This window comes from Nomascus leucogenys, chromosome 8 (genome assembly GCF_006542625.1).
Source record: "Nomascus leucogenys isolate Asia chromosome 8, Asia_NLE_v1, whole genome shotgun sequence".
Taxonomy (NCBI): Eukaryota; Metazoa; Chordata; class Mammalia; order Primates; family Hylobatidae; genus Nomascus; species Nomascus leucogenys.
In genome coordinates, this window is record NC_044388.1 from 112,077,787 (window position 1) to 112,094,450 (window position 16,664).

A 16,664-nucleotide genomic window follows, 5' to 3' on the forward strand; every position below is an offset into this window, starting at 1 on the left:
CATTTACCCTCTGTTCTCCCCAAGGCTGCTGCCTGTGAGACTTCATCTACTTAACCTTGGCCTCCACAGCCCCTCTAGCTTAACTCAAGCATTTCTCTTTGCTGACTTCAAGTCTTTAGACAAAGCTTAACTCTTTCAATCAATTGCCAATCAGAATCCATCTATGATCTGTAAACCTACCCCTTCCTATACCTTACATGTACTGATTTATGTCTCTCTGCCTATAACTTCTGTCTCCCTAAAATGTATAAAATCAAATTAACGTGACTGCCTGGAGCACACTTTCTTAGGACCTCTTGACACTGTTCCCCGGGCCATGGCCACTACACTTATTGGCTCAGAACAAACCTCTTTCAATATTTTATAGTTTGGCTTTTTAGCCAACAGGACCCTCTGCCTGGGCTCCCTGAAGCCCTCTCCCTGCTGTCTGGTCAGGCCACCGCTGTGTCTTTCACTTTCAGCCATGTCCTCCTCCAGTCTCAGTCTCAGGCCCAAGTCTGTTCTTCCTGCCGTGACTGGGAAGACAGTCAGACCCTCTAAAGGAGGCTTATTTTAGAGTTGAGTTAATCACACCACTGGGTATGGACGTTACTGTGTGGCTCTCAAGAGCGGCCTTCCTTCTGAGCTCCGGGGACAGTTCTCAAGGCTGCCTATGTGCTGCTTCAGTTACAGAATTTGCAATATTTGAATCTGGTACGATCTTTAGACTTCACCGACTCAACTGAAAAAAAAAAAATCAAAACCAAAACCCACAAAAAAAGTGACCAAGTCCTGCCAGGGCCACCTGCATTTTAACGAACATATCTGTTTCTGCCACTGAATAACACACAGGAACTGAAGGGTTCCCTACGTGATTGAATTACTTGTTTGTTTTCCTAAAAGCAGTGTCTAAAAACCCCACTGAACAGTTTTTCTGTCCATCTCTTCCAGTCTCTGACCCCAGTTCTGAGTCAGGTCAACAGGGACATAAGAAAACATGAGATCAAACAGGAGGAATCCGTTAGAATCAAAGGGCCCCAGCTCTCTAAGGGGAGAATGCATTTTAAAGATAACCATTTACAATGACATACAAAAGCCCTACTTAGACTTGAAAAAACAAGTTTCTTTACAAATCTGGCGATGAGAAAAATACAGCAGGATTGGGTGTAAGACATAAAAACAAAGGTGCAGGAAGAAAGAGCAGCAATTTGTTACAGATCTTGCCCACTGAAACATGTAATTAGAGGTTAGCACAACACAGGAAGTCCTGCCAAACCTCACTGGTCGGGAGGACCTCCTACTTCAGTGATTTAAATACCATTTTAGGGGAAGGGTGTTGTGAATGCCCCCCTCCCACGCCAACTCTGACCCGTAGAGCAGGCGAGTAACTTCCTGACTGGTTAACAACGTGCGACCAGATGAAAGCACTAAACAATAAAATGCAGAACACTACCAGCAGTTTCTGGTGAAAGATTTCTCAAAGGCTGTGCATCTGTGATCAAGGAACCCACCAACGAAATGCTTTGTAGAGTTAAAAAAAAATTGCTTTGTAGGTTGTTTTGCGGTATTATAGAGAAGTCTCCAGAGTATTTGGATTTCTAAGTTGTGGGTTCACTTTGAGCACCCACTATATGGCCAGCTATCCGAACCAGAAAGTTAGTGATGAAGGTTTAAAGGGAATGGGTGGCTACGAGTGTGGAATAGGAATGAGGGATCCTCAGAGAACAGGAATTCTAGGCACTAATGTGGAATAACTGGGGATGGGGTGTGTGGACGCCAGGAAACAGCTAGGGTAGGAGGCCTGGAAGGTCAATGAAGTTCTTGGGGCTCAATACACTGGTATTTTGGGAGCTAGGATATGGGAGGGCTTCCCTATCCCCAAGTGTGCGGTGAGGGCTGCGGGACAGTGGTTTCATTTTGACTTGAGACAGCCCAACTCGTCAGGATCTAACGGGGATTACCTGGGGGAGACATGGGAGCAGCTGGCTTAGTCCCCTGCCCCTGGAAAGGCCAGGGTTGGTCCGAGCCGGGTGCCTCTGTGGGGCAGGGGCTGGCTCTGCAGTAAAGAAAGAAAAACGGGGGAGGGGCCCCGGGACCCGCCTTCTGGGGCGGTCGCAAGGGGTCCCGGAAGGCCGCGGTCCCGGGGGTCGGGGGTCCCCGCGCGGGGGCGCGCCTCACCTCGCACATCCCCGGCCAGGGCCCGCCAGGTGGGCGCGTAGCCGATGCAGTGGCCACACCACGACGAGTAGAACTGCACGAGCCACGCGGCCGAGCTGTTGGCTGTGGCCCCGCGCACGCTGCCGCTGTCCAGCACCCACACGGCGTCCTCGCCCGCGCGGTACAGCTGCGCCGCACCGCCCGCGCCCGGCCCCGCCGCCGCCGCCGCCAGCAGCACTAGCAGCCGCGGCAGCCGTGCGGCCCGCGGCGGGGGCGAGCGCCGGGCTCTCAGCGCACGTCCCGCTCCGATTCCCGGGCTGCGCGCCACAGCCGCCCCGGCCGCCGCCATGTTGGAAGTGTCGCCGGCGCGCTGAACTTTCACCCTGGCAACCACCGTCACGTGCGCCGATGCGCCCGGCCCCGCCCCCGCACGTCTGACCCCGCCCTCTCTCCCCTCCCCGCCCTTTGGCCCCGCCCCCGCCCATGCGTGGCAGCCCCGCCCCCAAGAGTCTGATGACGCCGTCTCCCTGCCCCGCCGCGTGTTCCCCAAACCCCTTTCCCTGAGCCGGCCCAGGTGGCCACATTTAGCAAATGGAAGTGCACGACGCCAGGTTCAACGTGAATTTCAGACAAACAGTGAGTCGGTTTTTCAGCCTAGGTCTGTGCCATGCCTGAAATACAAATTTAACAAGACATTCTTAGACGTAAAAAACTATTCCGGGGTTCTTTTACTTGTCAACCCCACCTGGGGCTTCAGAGGGTCTACAGGCCAGCCTCGACTTTTTAATATGAGATTTGAACGCTTAGAAGATGCAGCAAAACATCCACTCAAAGTCAGATGTGTTGCGTGTTACCTTTTAGGGTGTTCCAGTCGGACGCAGCTTCATGGTTTGGAAATGAAATCATATGACTTTTTTGCTTCATTGAACAGGATACTTGATTTTTTTTGTTCCTATTCCTAATTTTTACACATGTCAAGATTTTCTCTGAGCTGTGTGACCAAAACAAAAAAAGGGAGTGGGAGAGCCTGGGCAACATAGCGAGAGCCTATCTCTTAAAAAAAAGAAAAAAGCCGGGCATGGTGGTGCACACCTGTAGTCCCAGCTACTTGAGGGGCTAAGGTGGAGGATGGCTTGAGCCTGGGAGCTTGAGGCTGCAGTGAGCCGTGACTCCGCCACTGCACTCCAGCCTGGATGACAGAGCGAGATGTTGTCTCAAAATAAATAGTTAACTGTATTGTGGGGTTCTGTGTAAGATTTTGTTTAAAAGGTTTTGCTGCTAACAACGGCTAACCCCAGATCAGAGGATTCTCCCCAGAGGGCCCCTGGCCAAGGCGCCTGCTCCCTTTTCCTCACGTCCTGCGTCTCCCCATTCATATTTCCTTCCATCACCCACGTTTCCTGGCTTCTGCTCTGTGCCAAGCCCTGGAGACAAAGCGAGAACAAAACCGAGCCCCCAGTGTCCCTGGCCTGCATTCGGGCAGACCCAAAACAAACCAACGTGTAAAGCAGCCAACGGTGCTATGAAAAGCAATGAAGCTGGACAGGGAGACAGGTGCCAGCAGGGCTGCCGTACACAGGAGGGTGGGGAGGTCTTTGAGAAGGTGACCTGAGTGGAGAAGGAGGTGAGGGAGGAGGCACATGGCCCAGGCAGAGGAGCCACACATTCAAAGGCCCTGGGGCAGAAGGGTGCTGAGCACACTGGAGGAACAGCGAGGAGCCGGGCCTGGCGGGAGCGGAGCAAGCTAGGGGAAGCGTGGGAGGGAAGAAAAGCTGAGAGCCCGAGTGAGACCCAGGGGGACTCACAAGCTGGGCCACAGACTGGGCTTTGACGCTGAATGTGGGGCAGCCATGGGAGGATCGGTGCAAGGATGCGGCTCTGCCCTTCCAGTTGCATAGTAGAAGGGGAGGAGGGGAAGCGGGGGACCTGGGAGGGGCCGCCGCCTCCTTCCACAAGCTGGAAGGGACTCCAGGGAGGGGTGAGAGGCAGTGCTGGTGGAGGGGTCGGCCGAGTCTGGGTGGAGGCAGAGGGTGTCACATTGGCAGAGTTTGGGCCAAAGCAACTGGAGGAATGGGGTTGCTTATGGCTGAGACTAAATCCTGCAGCGGCGAGATGGGAGAGCTATGCAGGGGAGGACGCCACGAGTTTGCTTTGGACCTGTTACAGCCTTTTCAACCTCTAAGGGAGGTGTCAGGTCAGGGTTTAGAAGTGGGAGTTGAGTCTGGAGCTCAGAGCTTGAGGCTGCTTGAGGTCCCCCGGGGAGGCTGTGAGACAGAGGGGAGGGCCACATGCCAAGCCCCAGGCCTCCAGAAGAAGCAGCGGTGAGGTGGCAGGGGAACAAGGAGTGGAGAAAAGGAGCCTGATCCAGCTGAGACAGAGGACGTCATGTGCCCAACTGGAGGAGCACATTCAGAACATCGGGGCAACACTTCACCCCAAACCTGCTCGGTGAAACGGAGCCACCCCTGGGACCAAGCTCAGCCCAGCACTTAGGGCCACACCCCAAAACAACCAGCGTTTCTCCCATCCAAGGCAGGGCGGGGGAGGGGAAAGGGTTGGGATTGAATCTCGGAGCCTAGGTAAGAGCTGTCTGTGCTGAGCCAGGTCCTGCCCAAAGCCTGCGTGAAATCTGCCCCCCCACCTGCAGGAGAGGCATCGCACGTCGCTGTGGCAAAGGCCAGGTGACTGCAGGCGTGGTTAGCGTGCGTGCCGTGGAGCGAGGAAACACAGCCAGTGCCCATTTTCAGGTGCCCTGACAGAGACAGCTCTGGCTTGGAAGAGATCAAAATGCGGGGAGATCACATGTCAGACCTGATGAGATAAGGCGCTGTGCAGGCTGAGGCAGCAGCATCTTGGACCTAATCTGCTGTGTTGGATCCTGATGAGCCTGATTCCGGGAAGGCCTCCAAGATTTCCAGTTGATCTGTTGTTCCCTGTGGAGAGCAGGTACTTGCCGTAAATCCTACCCTTAGGGCACAAAGCCTTGATGCTATCTGCCTCAGGTTTCTGCACATCCCTTCTAAACCAGCCTCCCCTATGGCAGATAAGCCCTGGGCCTGGGGGTGATGGCGGGATCCCATCTGTCTGTGCCTCCAGAGACACGGATGTGGCTTCCATTTGTAAGTCCCTACTAAATGTTTCTTCCTGAGAAACTGGACTTGTCAGCCTCTTTCTTCTGCCTCTCAGCCTCATCCATCTTTGGGGCAAGTTTGCATAGGCCTGCCCATCGTGGAACAGGTATTGATATTCCTGTTTTACAGAGGGAGAAACTGAGGCTCAGAGGGCTTACTGTGTGAGGTGAAGGGCACATGGCATGTATGTGACAGAGAGGAGGGTCTCAGGCCCATGTGCCTCCCAGAACCCAGGAGGGCCCACTCCGATGCTTGTGTTGGAGATAAAGGCAGAACCCCAGCTCTGAGCCACCTCCCTTTCCACATGGGGAGAGCAGAGATGAGACCCGATGGATTTCAATGGCCCCGGCTCCAGGACTGGCCCTGCCGTCCATGTCTCCCCCTTTAGCAGGAGTTTGGCATGGAGGGCTCAGCTGCTTACAGCCACCACCCATTTTGGGAAAACTTCTGAGGAAAAATTCTGCACACCTGCGCCAGCCCCTGAGCACTGGCGACGTGCCAGGGACAGTGCCCAGGGGAACAATTCTCCATGTCCTCACTAGGACACCATGAGGAGGCGGGTGGCCACCCTCCAGGGACTGTGGACACAGAGGCACGTCTGGGGGCAGGGGCTCCGTGCCAGACCCCTAGGGAGAGGTGGAGCAGGGCCCAGGCAGCCTCAGAGTCCGAGCTGGCTCCCAGCACCAGTGCGGCTGGTGCTGTATCGGCTACGGCCTGATGGACATGGTGAGTGGTGGGCAGGGGAAGGGCGGCCGGGAGCCCCGGGGCAGGGCCAGGGCCAGGGGGTGTGTGCGATCCCATCCTCCGCTCCCAGCTCTGATGCTGCCATGCGGTGGGTGGATGGGACAAGGCACCATGGGATGGCTGTGGGACCTGCCAGCACTCTTCCAGGGCCCCAAAGCTGCCTGGGGAGCTGGGAAAAGGACGGCTTGTGAGCCTGGCTTTGCTGGGCATGAACGGGCCAGGCTCAACCCTGGGGACACAGAAAATGACCCACAGGGACCCTGCTTCACCTGGGCAGTGAGTGAGCTCTCCCAGCCCCCTGGGTGCCAGGAGGCTGTGCTTCCCAGGAGTGTGTGCGGCCGCCACCTTTCATAAAGGGCCCCCGGCCTTCATGTGTGTTTTATGAGGGTGGCCGTGATGGCCACGCAGGGCAGGGAATCAAAGGGACTCGTAAAGTTTGTCTGATGATTTGGGACTCGGAGCACTGTACACGTTCATGGGCATTTTATGCAGGAGGGAACCGTTAAGCAGGGAAGCTGAAAGAGACAGATCACGGGAAAATTAAATGTAGGGTTTAACTGAGAAATAATCATTTTCTATGAAAGATAATGACTCCTCTGGAGGCTAGTATCAAGATTTATTGGCCCAAGCAGTGATGACAGATCAGAGTCCAGGCAAGTACAGCAGGAGACCTTAAAGGGGAGGGACCTTGGATTACCATCTCTCCCAGTCAATATATCTGAATGCCAAAGCCCTCCGCTCTGTATATGTCATGTTGGGAGATTAAATGTGTTTACACCTCTGGTGGAGCAGCTTTTTCTCCGGCAGTCAGAGTAACCTGATGGCTCCGGCCCCCTCCAGGGCTGCTGTCCTTGGAAGCCCTGGCCCGGGTTTTCCTTCATTCCTCACGACCAGCCCCCTTCAAGGGCACCCTTGCCACCTGCCAGCGACGTGAGGCACCTGCTGGGCTCCCAGGGAAAGTCACTCTGGTTCCAGCTGTGACTGCAGCCGCCACCACATCGCACCGCACGTCAGCACCAACCATGTGGCGGCGAGCCGGGAAGCCATCAGATTCGCTGCAAATCTGTGGGGCTTCAGTGGGGGAGATTTATTGTCCTGCCAGATGCATGTGTGTGAAATACATAATTCCTCTCACACAGCCTCATAAATCCAAAAGGGTCAGCAATAAATGGAAAAAAATAAAAAATCACAGACTAATTTGTTCAGAAGACTAGAAGGGGATCAATGAGAAAGCTGTAGCTCAGCTCAAAGTTTGTTCTGAAATTGAGAGCAGGGAGCAGGAACACATTCCCCACTGGATCCAAACCTCTGCATTCTCAGGTGGGCTGGGCAGGAGCCGGTGCAAAATCCGATGCATGGCCCGAGCTGGGCTTCCCACGCACACGGTGAACGGGGGCCCTGACACAGGCCGGCCATTGTGAACGGCACCTGGGGCTGAGCAGCCGCCCCAGGGCTGGAGAAGGCAGGCTGGATCCAGCTGCTGCCCCGCAAGGGGTGTCTGGAGAGGGGCTCTTGCCTCACGGCAGGGGGCCCAAAGGGGTTCTAAGGGGCCTGGGGTCTCTCACCAGAGCTATGGGGTAGAGGGCCCTGGCAGCTCCGTGTGTCCTGTAACCTGGCATCTTAGGGCTTTGCCAGGCCGGCTTTGTGATGCCTTCCACCAGACTGCATGCATAAAGTCTGGACTGTGCTCCTCTCTTAAAGTGGAGGAGGCCTGAGGCCCTGGACAAGAGAAGCCACATCCTGGAGGGATCAGTGCTGGGACACAGATGTCCCTAAGGCCAACACGCTGCTCATCAACTCCCCATTCAAGGAGAGACCCTCAAATTCAAAAGGGTCCCAGAGAAATTACAGGAGTCCCAGCGAATCCTCTGGAAACAAAGAAAAGTCCATGGCACCGGGAGAAATCGGATGCCCTGGCCTTCCAGGCACAGCGAGTCCTGAGCACGTTCCAGAAGAGACCTTGGGCCACTGACCCCCAGAGGACAAGCCCCCAGCTGTGCGGGCTGCGGGGAAATGACCTTGGGCCCTTGGGCTGCGGCTTCCTCTGGTCTGCGCAGCTCAGGTGTGAGACTCCCATGCCCAGTCCCCCCAGCTGCACGTCACCTGCCGGCGGTTTGGGTCAGGGGGGCACCTCCAAAGTCAAAGCAGGCAGATGCCCCCGACTGTCTTCTAAGCAGGGCTCAGGGGTGTGAGTCAGCACCAGCTGGGCCCACCCCAGCTCTTCTTTCCCCCAAATGTTCTTTCTTCCTCTCTTGGCCTTCCCTGATTCCCATGACCCCCTTCCTGGCATAGGCGCTGCTCCGCCCCTGTCCTAGTTCCTGCTCTCGATGACTCTGACTGTTCTTGCCTCTGGGCTGCAACGCCTTTTCTTGGATGCCTCTTTGTGGCTTTGATGCAAAGGAGTGGGTGTGCAGTCCGGGCCCAGCTTCAGGTGACCGTCCTGCAGAGCCGGCCGCCCACCCGGTCCACCCTGGGAAGGTCCAGGCGACTGTCCCGCACAGCCGGCTGCCCACCCGGTCCACCCTGGGAAGGTCCAGGCCTCTAGGTTCTTACTCCCACGTGTGCATGTGTGTGCCACACGCAGCTCACAATGACATCGTGGACGCCTGTGCATCTCTGTAGTTCCAGAAAACACTCCCTAGGGGCTGCACCTGGGGGCCAGTGTGGACAGAACTGCTAAGGAGTCGTGCAGGACCCTCCTGGTGAGCCGCGTGGAGACCAAGTCCACTGCCTGGTCTCTCTCCACACCTGGGAGATGGGTACAGCGGCCTGAGTCTGTCTCCAGGAGCGGCTTTCTGCCCAGTGAGCCCTCGGGCCTGGATGGCTCCTCTGGCTGGCGGCTCAGGCCTCCCTCCACGTCCTCACCAGCATGCTCAAGGGACCCAGATCTTCCACTGGCGGCCAAGGGCACTTGGCCTGGGGGAGAGGCTGCTGGGGCTGCCGGCCAGGGACATGGAGGTGTGGCTGCCTGTGGGGGTGTGGCTGCCTTCCGGCTCTTACCCAGCATTTCTTTGGGGTCTCGGCCCCTGGTGGGGGTCTTGGCCACGCAGGCTTGGCTGCCCAGGGACCCCGCCGCAGGTGAAGCAGTGTCTAGGAGCTCATCCAGACCCACTAAGAGCTGCCCCGCCCCTCCCTGGCTCTCTGCACGCCCAGAGCTCTGCGCTCCTTCCCAGGGCTCTCCCCAACTGCCCAAGACCTCCTCAAAGGCCACATCAGCCCAGAACCCTGTGCCCAAAACAGGAGCCCGGTGCTCCGATGGACTGCCAATCATCACATCCGCGTCACCAGCTGCCGACAGCCCTGACAGACCTTCCCTGGCCACAGAGGCCACTCTGGATGGAGCTGGGGGCTGCACTGATGGCCCTGGGAGCCCTCCAGGGGCACTGCCTGACCCCTCACACGACGGGTGCCCCGGCCAGCTGACAGGTTCAGGCCACTGGCTGCCTCCGGCCTCATCCCCTGCTGCAGAATTGCATCTACCCAACTGGTCCTCAACGCTTCCACCCGGTCCAGCCACCCTTGGGCAGAGCCCCGACTCCTGGGTTCCCGCGGACCCCTGGGGCCCAGGAAACAGTCCCTCCGGCAGACTCTCCTCAGACATGGAGGACAAATCCTGGGTGGTGATGGCGGTGTCCTCCCCGAGGGGCCCCGAGGGCGGGGAAGGGAAGGCATCCGAGCATGGGTTGGTGTCTTCGCCATCACTCTGTGCTTGGGGAGTGGGAGGAGGTGGGGGTAGGGGGGCCTCCCTGTGGATGGAGGACGGGAGGTTGGCACTGCCGTAGGACAGCAACTCATCCACAGGAGACAGGATCTCAGTCAAGACGTCACCGGCAAGTGGGGGACAGGCTTCCTCCAGGACAGTGAGGGTCCCATTCCCACCAGGCCCAGGCACCCGGCACTCAGCTACTGGGGGTGCCAGCCTGCCCGGGTCCCCAGGAGGAGCCTGCAGGGTCAGCGGGGTCTCGGGCTCTGGCATGAGGTGTGGGAGTTTGCTCTTGGTGGACGGACTCGGGTCAGCATCCCGGGTTCCCTCCTGGTAGCCAGAAGTCTCTCCTCCTTTGCCAAAATCTGCCCCTTCACTCGAAGAGGTCCCAGAAGGAAAGACCAGCAGTGAGTCCCAGTCACGGGCAGAAGACATTTGGGGCGGGAACACCACACCGGCGGGCTCAGGGGGTGCCTGGAAGGCTTCTCCTGTGTCTGACACCCCCATCAGGCTCTCGCTGGTCCCAGAAGCTTCTTGCCCCTTCCTGGGCCGTTGGGAGGGAAGAGCCACCTGGGGCTCCACGCTGCTTTCAAGGCCCAATGAGCCACCTGCAGGCAGGGAGCTCCCTGAGGCTGGCTCGGCCCCGGTACAGGGTTCTGGCAGGTCCTCCTCGCTGTCCTCATCCCAAGCTTTGCTGGAGGCCTCTGACAGCTCTGACCCTGACCTTGGAGAGGGGATGTCTGGGAAAGGCAGTAGCCAGCCTGCCTTCGGGCTTTGCTCCGGCGCTGAACCTTCTGCCACGGCCGTGTCCAAGGAGGAGCCATGCAGGGGGCCGGCCCCACGGCCCTGGGGCCTCTGCCAGGTCACGCGTCCTCCACCCTCAAGAGCACCGCCTGGCCGAGGCTCACCCTGGTTTGGCCCCCAGGACAAAGGCAGGCCAGCTTCCTCTGAGGAGTGTTGGGCAGAGAGCTCTCCAGGCCAGCTGAAACCTTCGTCTGGGGAGTCTTCAGCTTCCAAGCCAGGAAGAGAGCTGGAGCTCCCAGAAAGCTGGATCAGGGTAGCCGCTGCTTTCTGGAACTCCCAGAGAGAGGGACAGGACAGGCTGCTCACAGAGCCTGCTGGGGAGGTGTGGGATGACACCGTGGCTTCTTCCGAAGGCCCCCAGCAGGTTCCGGAAGGAGACTCAGAGCCTGGACCACAGGAGGAGGTGGCAGGGAGAAGGGGACTGCCTGGGTGCAGGATCGGGGGCGCCGCCTCCTCAGGGGCCACAGGAGCTGCTGAGAGAGGGGACAATCAACAGTTGTCACCCTCTGCACCCTGGACCCCATGCATATCCCACAACCCCCAAAGCCAGGAGGTCAGAACAGAGAAACACCCTGAACAGAGTCAGGAAAAGCGTTGAGGGTGCCAGCGTGTTCGACCCTTGTGATTCCAACCCGGGGGTTCACCACGCCCACCCCCACCCACACGCAATGAGTCACGTCCAGGGACCTTGCCGAGCCCCGGGCACCCGGCCTCAGCACCGCAGCTGTGGTTCAAGGACTGACTGGTTGGCTCTGCCTTGTTTTATTTTCATTAGGTATGTGAGTGGATCCAGACAGAGGATCCCTGATGGTCATTCATCTCCTCCAGCAACCCTGTGATGGGGAGGTGCGTGGGCAGAACCCCCCAGCTAGGCAGGGGGGAAGACAGGGGCTGCATATTGTGGGGAGAAGCTGGCTCTGACGTAGAAATGGCCTTGGGGGACCCTTAGTGGGGACTCGATGGCTGAGGGAGGGGCTGGGGGCTGGGGCATTACCTGGGGAGGCAGCAGCCTGGGCAGCTTCCAGCCAGGTGGAGGAGACGCCGGGGACCTCCTGCTGACAGGCCTCCGTCCTGCAAGCACATTCGTGGAGAAGCCTGTGGGGATCCTGGTCCTCCTGGCCTCCTCCCAGGGCCCACTGTCAGGGACCCCACCGGGCTCAGTCCATAGCTCATACTCGAAAAACATCCCAGCCACTCCTCTGCCACCACCTGAGTCACCTTGAGGGCAAGGGCTCCCCAAGGGCTTGTCTTTGGGGGCATCCAGTCTCAGTCCCACTGGATCAGGTGGCAGAGAGGGGGGTGGGGCTGCAACTCCGAGGGGGTTTGAGGCCCCTCTGCTGACCTTGGGCTGATTCATGGGTGACATCTTTATTTCCAAAAGTGGGTCAGACCCAGGAGGGCTCAGGGTGGGTGCAGAGCTGTGCCCCAGCAGCACAGCTGTGCCAGGAGACAGTGAGGGTCCCCACAGCAGGGGGACAGGGAGTGCTGGCTGAACCCACTCCATGCCTCAGGCTCCACCCCTGCTTCAGGGAGCTCAGCCCTCCCCACCCCTGCTGCGGGGAGCTCAGCCCCCCCCCACCCCTGCTGCGGGGAGCTCAGCCCTCCCCACCCCTGCTGCGGGGAGCTCAGCCCTCCCCACCCCTGCTGCAGGGAGCTCAGCCCTCCCCACCCCTGCTCCAGGGAGCTCAGCGCCCCCCACCTCTGCTCCCCTGATCGCCAGCTCTCGGTTTCCTGGGACTCCTCCATGGGGCTCTCAGCAAAATCCAGCCCCAATTCCGAGCCCTCTTCGCTCACGCTGCCCTCAGCCACCTGCTGGAGACACGTCGTAGAAATGACACTGCTGGGGTGGGACCTCCGTCTCTGTCCACCTCCCATAGCTGGATGGAGCCCCTGTGCTTCCAGCGACCACGGTTAAGGAACAAAGACCCCCCAAAAGAGGGCCGTGGAGACCCCCACTCACCAGATTCTCCTCCTCCCATTGGGCCCTGCCACCAAGGAAAAAAAGTCTGTTTTTCTGCCCAGGTGTTGAGTCTTAGGGTGAGACCCAGAGAACTGGCAAACCTTGGAACTGAAGGCATCTGCCGGGAGGGGCCCCGGGGCACTCATGGGATGGACCAGGAGACGCCTCAGGGCCACACAGCAAGGCCGGGCCCCACTCACTCAGCCCACAGGAAGTGCATGGCCACACCCAACTCACACTGGCTTCCTGTGTGCCACAAGGACCTTCTCTGCCCCAGGAGTGTCGGCTGCGTTCCCCGAAGCTCCCCACGTGGCTGTCTGTCGGATCCCGGGGCTTCCCCGCTAAGGAAGGGCCGGGCTTGGTCTGAGGGTCTCCTGGAGGGCAAAGGGACTATCAGCGCTGGTGGGGACAGATGCAGGGAGCAGGAGTGGCTCCCAGGAATTCCGAAGCCACATAAAACATCTTAAAATTCAAAGGGGTGCACACCTTTCTGCAGTGCTTGGTTAGTATGAGGGCGGAAACGCACGTAGTAAGTTTGCTCCTAAAATGATCCTGTTATTGGACAGTTAGTGATCAAAGTCCCAGCCAAAAGTTTAGAGAAAATTTGTTTAGAATTCAGAGGCCGGCTGGGCGCGGTGGCTCACGCCTATAATCCAGCACTTTGGGAGGCCAAGGCAGGCGGATCACAAAGTCAGGAGTTCGAGACCAGCCTGGACAATGTAGTGAAACCCGGTCTCTACTGAAAATACAAAAATTAGGTGGGCATGGTGGTGGGTGCCTATAATCCCAGCTACTCAGGAGGCTGAAGCAAAAGAATTGCTTGAACCCAGGAGGCGGAGGTCGCAGCGAGCCAAGATCACGCTACTGCACTCCAGCCTGGGACAGCGTGAGACTTTGTCTCAAAATAATAATAATAATAATAATAATAATAATTTAGAGGCCTCTTTCCCTCCCTTGGGGGAAACCCTATGCCAGAGCTTGTTTCCCCTCGGTGCCATACAGACAGACACTGGTGGGAGGCAGGGGTGGCGCAGAGGTCCGGTGGGGGGCAGGCCTTGGACACAGCAAGGTCACCAGTGCACTGCCGGGGCATCGCAAAAGGGGACAAAGGGGCAGGGGGGGCCAACGCAGAGCCCTCCCCAGGAGCACCAGGCACTCTCTGCATTGCACCTCCATCTCCCTAGACTTTCGTTCTGTGGGGTCAGGGGACTCTGAGGGCCAAGGCCACCTGGCTAAGGGAACCAGAGCTGTTTGGCTAAAGCCCAAGGAGGGGGAAGCTCCATCAATGGGAACACCTGCCCTCTTGTCCAGGGCCCTGGGCGACCCCAGTGACCACAGTGGGGCGTCACCCAGGGAGCCCCTGCAAGCGCAGTCTTTTGATCAGAGAGCGGCCGGCACCGCAGTCAGGCAGACTCAGGGTGAACCCTAGACCACGTGAGAACACAAGTCAGGCCTCAGGCTCCTCCTCTGCAGCGTGGGCATAATGAGCGAATCCACCTCCAGAGGCAACGAGGACCCATGGTGGGTGCAGGCGCCTGGCTGGCCCCCTGTACGGTGACAGCTGGTACATGTGGCCATGCGGCGAGGGAGGCTTCAGGCTGAGCAAGCTTCACGGTGGCCGCAGAAGCCTGAACAGCGCAGGCCCGGGGGTGACGCGGGACACAGAGGGAAAGCGCTCTGTATTCACTCCATCTCCCAGTGCCACTGGCCTCTCCAGGGAGCCCCACCAGCCACACTCTCCTGGGCGGCCCCACAAGTGCTTCTAAGCTCTTCCCATCTCAACCCGTCTGTCCTGAGGTTTGCTGTCCCTGGCCCCAACTGCAGGGACTCCCCAGTCTGGCAGACCCTTGGATGGAATCGTCTCCCTGCTTCCGAGGATGGACACTGGGTGGGGGCCTTCTGAATTCTGACCAGCTCCCAGGGCCGGTGCACCCCTCGCTGTGTATTTTGGGAACGCTGGCTGCCTGTGCACGGGGTGGCTCGCCCGCTGGCAAGCCCACTGTGTGCTCTGCTGCGCTGAGACGCAGAAACAGGGAGGCCGGGGTGGCCCGGTCACAGGCAGGGCACAGCAGGCCAGAACACAGGCCTGCCTGACCCTGGGCCTAATGCCATCCCACACTGCCCAGGGCCCACTGAATGAGGGTCCGTCTGACCCTGGGCGGTCGCCGCGGCTGCTCGTTACCTTGGCTGACGTGGCTGCCACTCTCCACCAGCGGGCCCTGGGGCTCGTGTGTGTCCTCGCCCCACGCTGGCCTCGGAGGCTCCTGGTGACCATCTGCATCGGAGGTTGTCTGGGGCGGCCTCACATCCTGCTGCTCAGTGGGAGGGCTGCACGGCCATGCAGAGTGGAGGTGACCGCCCGCCCGGCTGCCCCTTCCCAGGTTTCCAGCCCTGGCCACAACCTCCACCAGCACCCTCTCCCTGGGAACAACCTCATGTCACATCCGGGGGTGGCCGTGGTCAGTCGCCAAGCAGAAGACGGGATTATGACCTCCTCACCCAGGCAAGGTGGGTGGGAGAGGCCTGTGTCTCCCCAGCGTGTGGCCCCTTGAAACTTCTGCCTGGAGATGGACTGTCCCTCCCAGGTGCACATGCTGGGCCCCCGAGAAGCACGGTGCCACCCCAGGCCTGCACTGACCTCCAGGCACCCCCCGTCTGACTCTGCCTGGGTCACACTGCTGGGGTGGCAAGGAAACTCCTGCTGTCTCAGGTGCCTGCCCGGCGACACATCGTCTGCCTCCCTTTCTCCCCCAGGCACCTGCCACATCTGGGCACAGCTCGTTGCTCCCACCCAAGGGTGCCCCTGAGCATTTCCCCCCGGATTCACAGATGGTCAGGGGCGAGCAGGAGGTTCAGAGGAGGGCGGCCCTAAGGGCCTGGAAACCCTGTATCCCAAGGTAGACGCAGCTGAGGGGCTGCAGCCTGCACTCTCGCTGGGGCAGGACTGGGAGGGCACCTTGACACCAGTGTGTACCCCGCGCAGGCTCTGGAGGGAGACGGGGCAGTGCCCCCAGGGCCCGGCACTCGGCCTGCAAAGCAGACCAAGGCAGTGTGCTCTCAGAGCCACCCCAGAAACAGAACAGGCTGAATAAAAATGGGAACAGGAACCCCCATGTCCTAAAGGATTCATTCCCCTCCCCTACACCCTCCTTGGCACGCGGTGTCTCAGGCCAGGACCCCGCAGTGGCTCCATCTGCTCTGTCCAGCTTCTCCCTTGCTCCCCTGGGGTGCTCATAGACACACCCCGACCCCAAGGCGCCCAGCTCACAGCTGAGCTTCTCTCGCACGGACCAATGAAGGAGGGAAGTACACCTGCTCCCGTGCGGCAGGACCCCCAGCAGAACACCACAGGCAAGCTTCTCGTGGGTGGGGTCCCAGGGAGCCGAAGTTTTCTCTGTGAATACCTCACTTTTCTCTATTTTCTAGCTGTGGACAGGGCTACACATCGCTGGTGTGACAAGCTGAGCATAGGGTGTACCCCTCCACCAGGAGGGTGGGCTGACCCCCACACCGGGGTCCGGGTCTGCAACCATACGTCTACCAGCCCCTCCCCTCTAGCCCTATAAGCAAACCCTGGGGGACCAACGGGCAGTATTTGGCCTGGAAGCCTCTTCAGAGATTCCTGGGACTGGAAACGGGCAGCAATGTGAATGACAGATCAGTCTGTGCCCAGATTTATTTGAAAGCTTCGGGAGAAGCCACGGAGCCAATGGCCGAGCCTGAGTGGTCAGCACCTCCCCTCACTGCAGAGGCCCCTCTGGGCTGGGAAAGGGCCTCAGGACGCTCCCCCAGGCAGACAGGGGCCTCCAAAGGCTGCTCCCCTGGGTCTGCGCTGCCCCCCGCTTGCTGCTTCAAGGGGTTCTGTGATAGAGTCTTGGGGGCTGCTGGTCCTGGGGGCCTGAGCTCAAAGGAGAGAAGGCCTCCTCGACCCTCCAGGGCCATTTTGAGCCCGGAAAGAAGAGCTGTTCCCAGCATCAGGAAGCCTGGAGGCTCTTGATGGGAAAAACAGCTGCTCCTCCCACGGCCAGGCTCTCGGGCAGGTGACCCTGGTCATCACATCCCCTCCCCTGCTCCGTGGGGAAAGTCCAGGCAGAGCCCTGGTGCCCTTTAATGAGGTGCTTTTGTTGCAAACCAAAGCCAACAGCCACATGGCCAGGCCTCAGAGAAGGTTGAGCTGCCACCAGCC

At 59.1% G+C, this 16,664-nt stretch overlaps 1 protein-coding gene across 1 annotated transcript in view; it reads right to left on the minus strand.

Moving 5' to 3' along the window:
* The window catches only part of QSOX2 (quiescin sulfhydryl oxidase 2), a 37,939-nt gene extending 35,454 nt beyond the window's left edge, over positions 1-2,485 (minus strand). Inside the window, exon 1 of the mRNA XM_030818166.1 lies at positions 2,158-2,485. Coding sequence (XP_030674026.1) covers positions 2,158-2,485 — 328 coding nt within the window. The remainder of the gene's footprint in view (positions 1-2,157) is intronic.
* Positions 2,486-16,664: the final 14,179 nt, after the last annotated feature.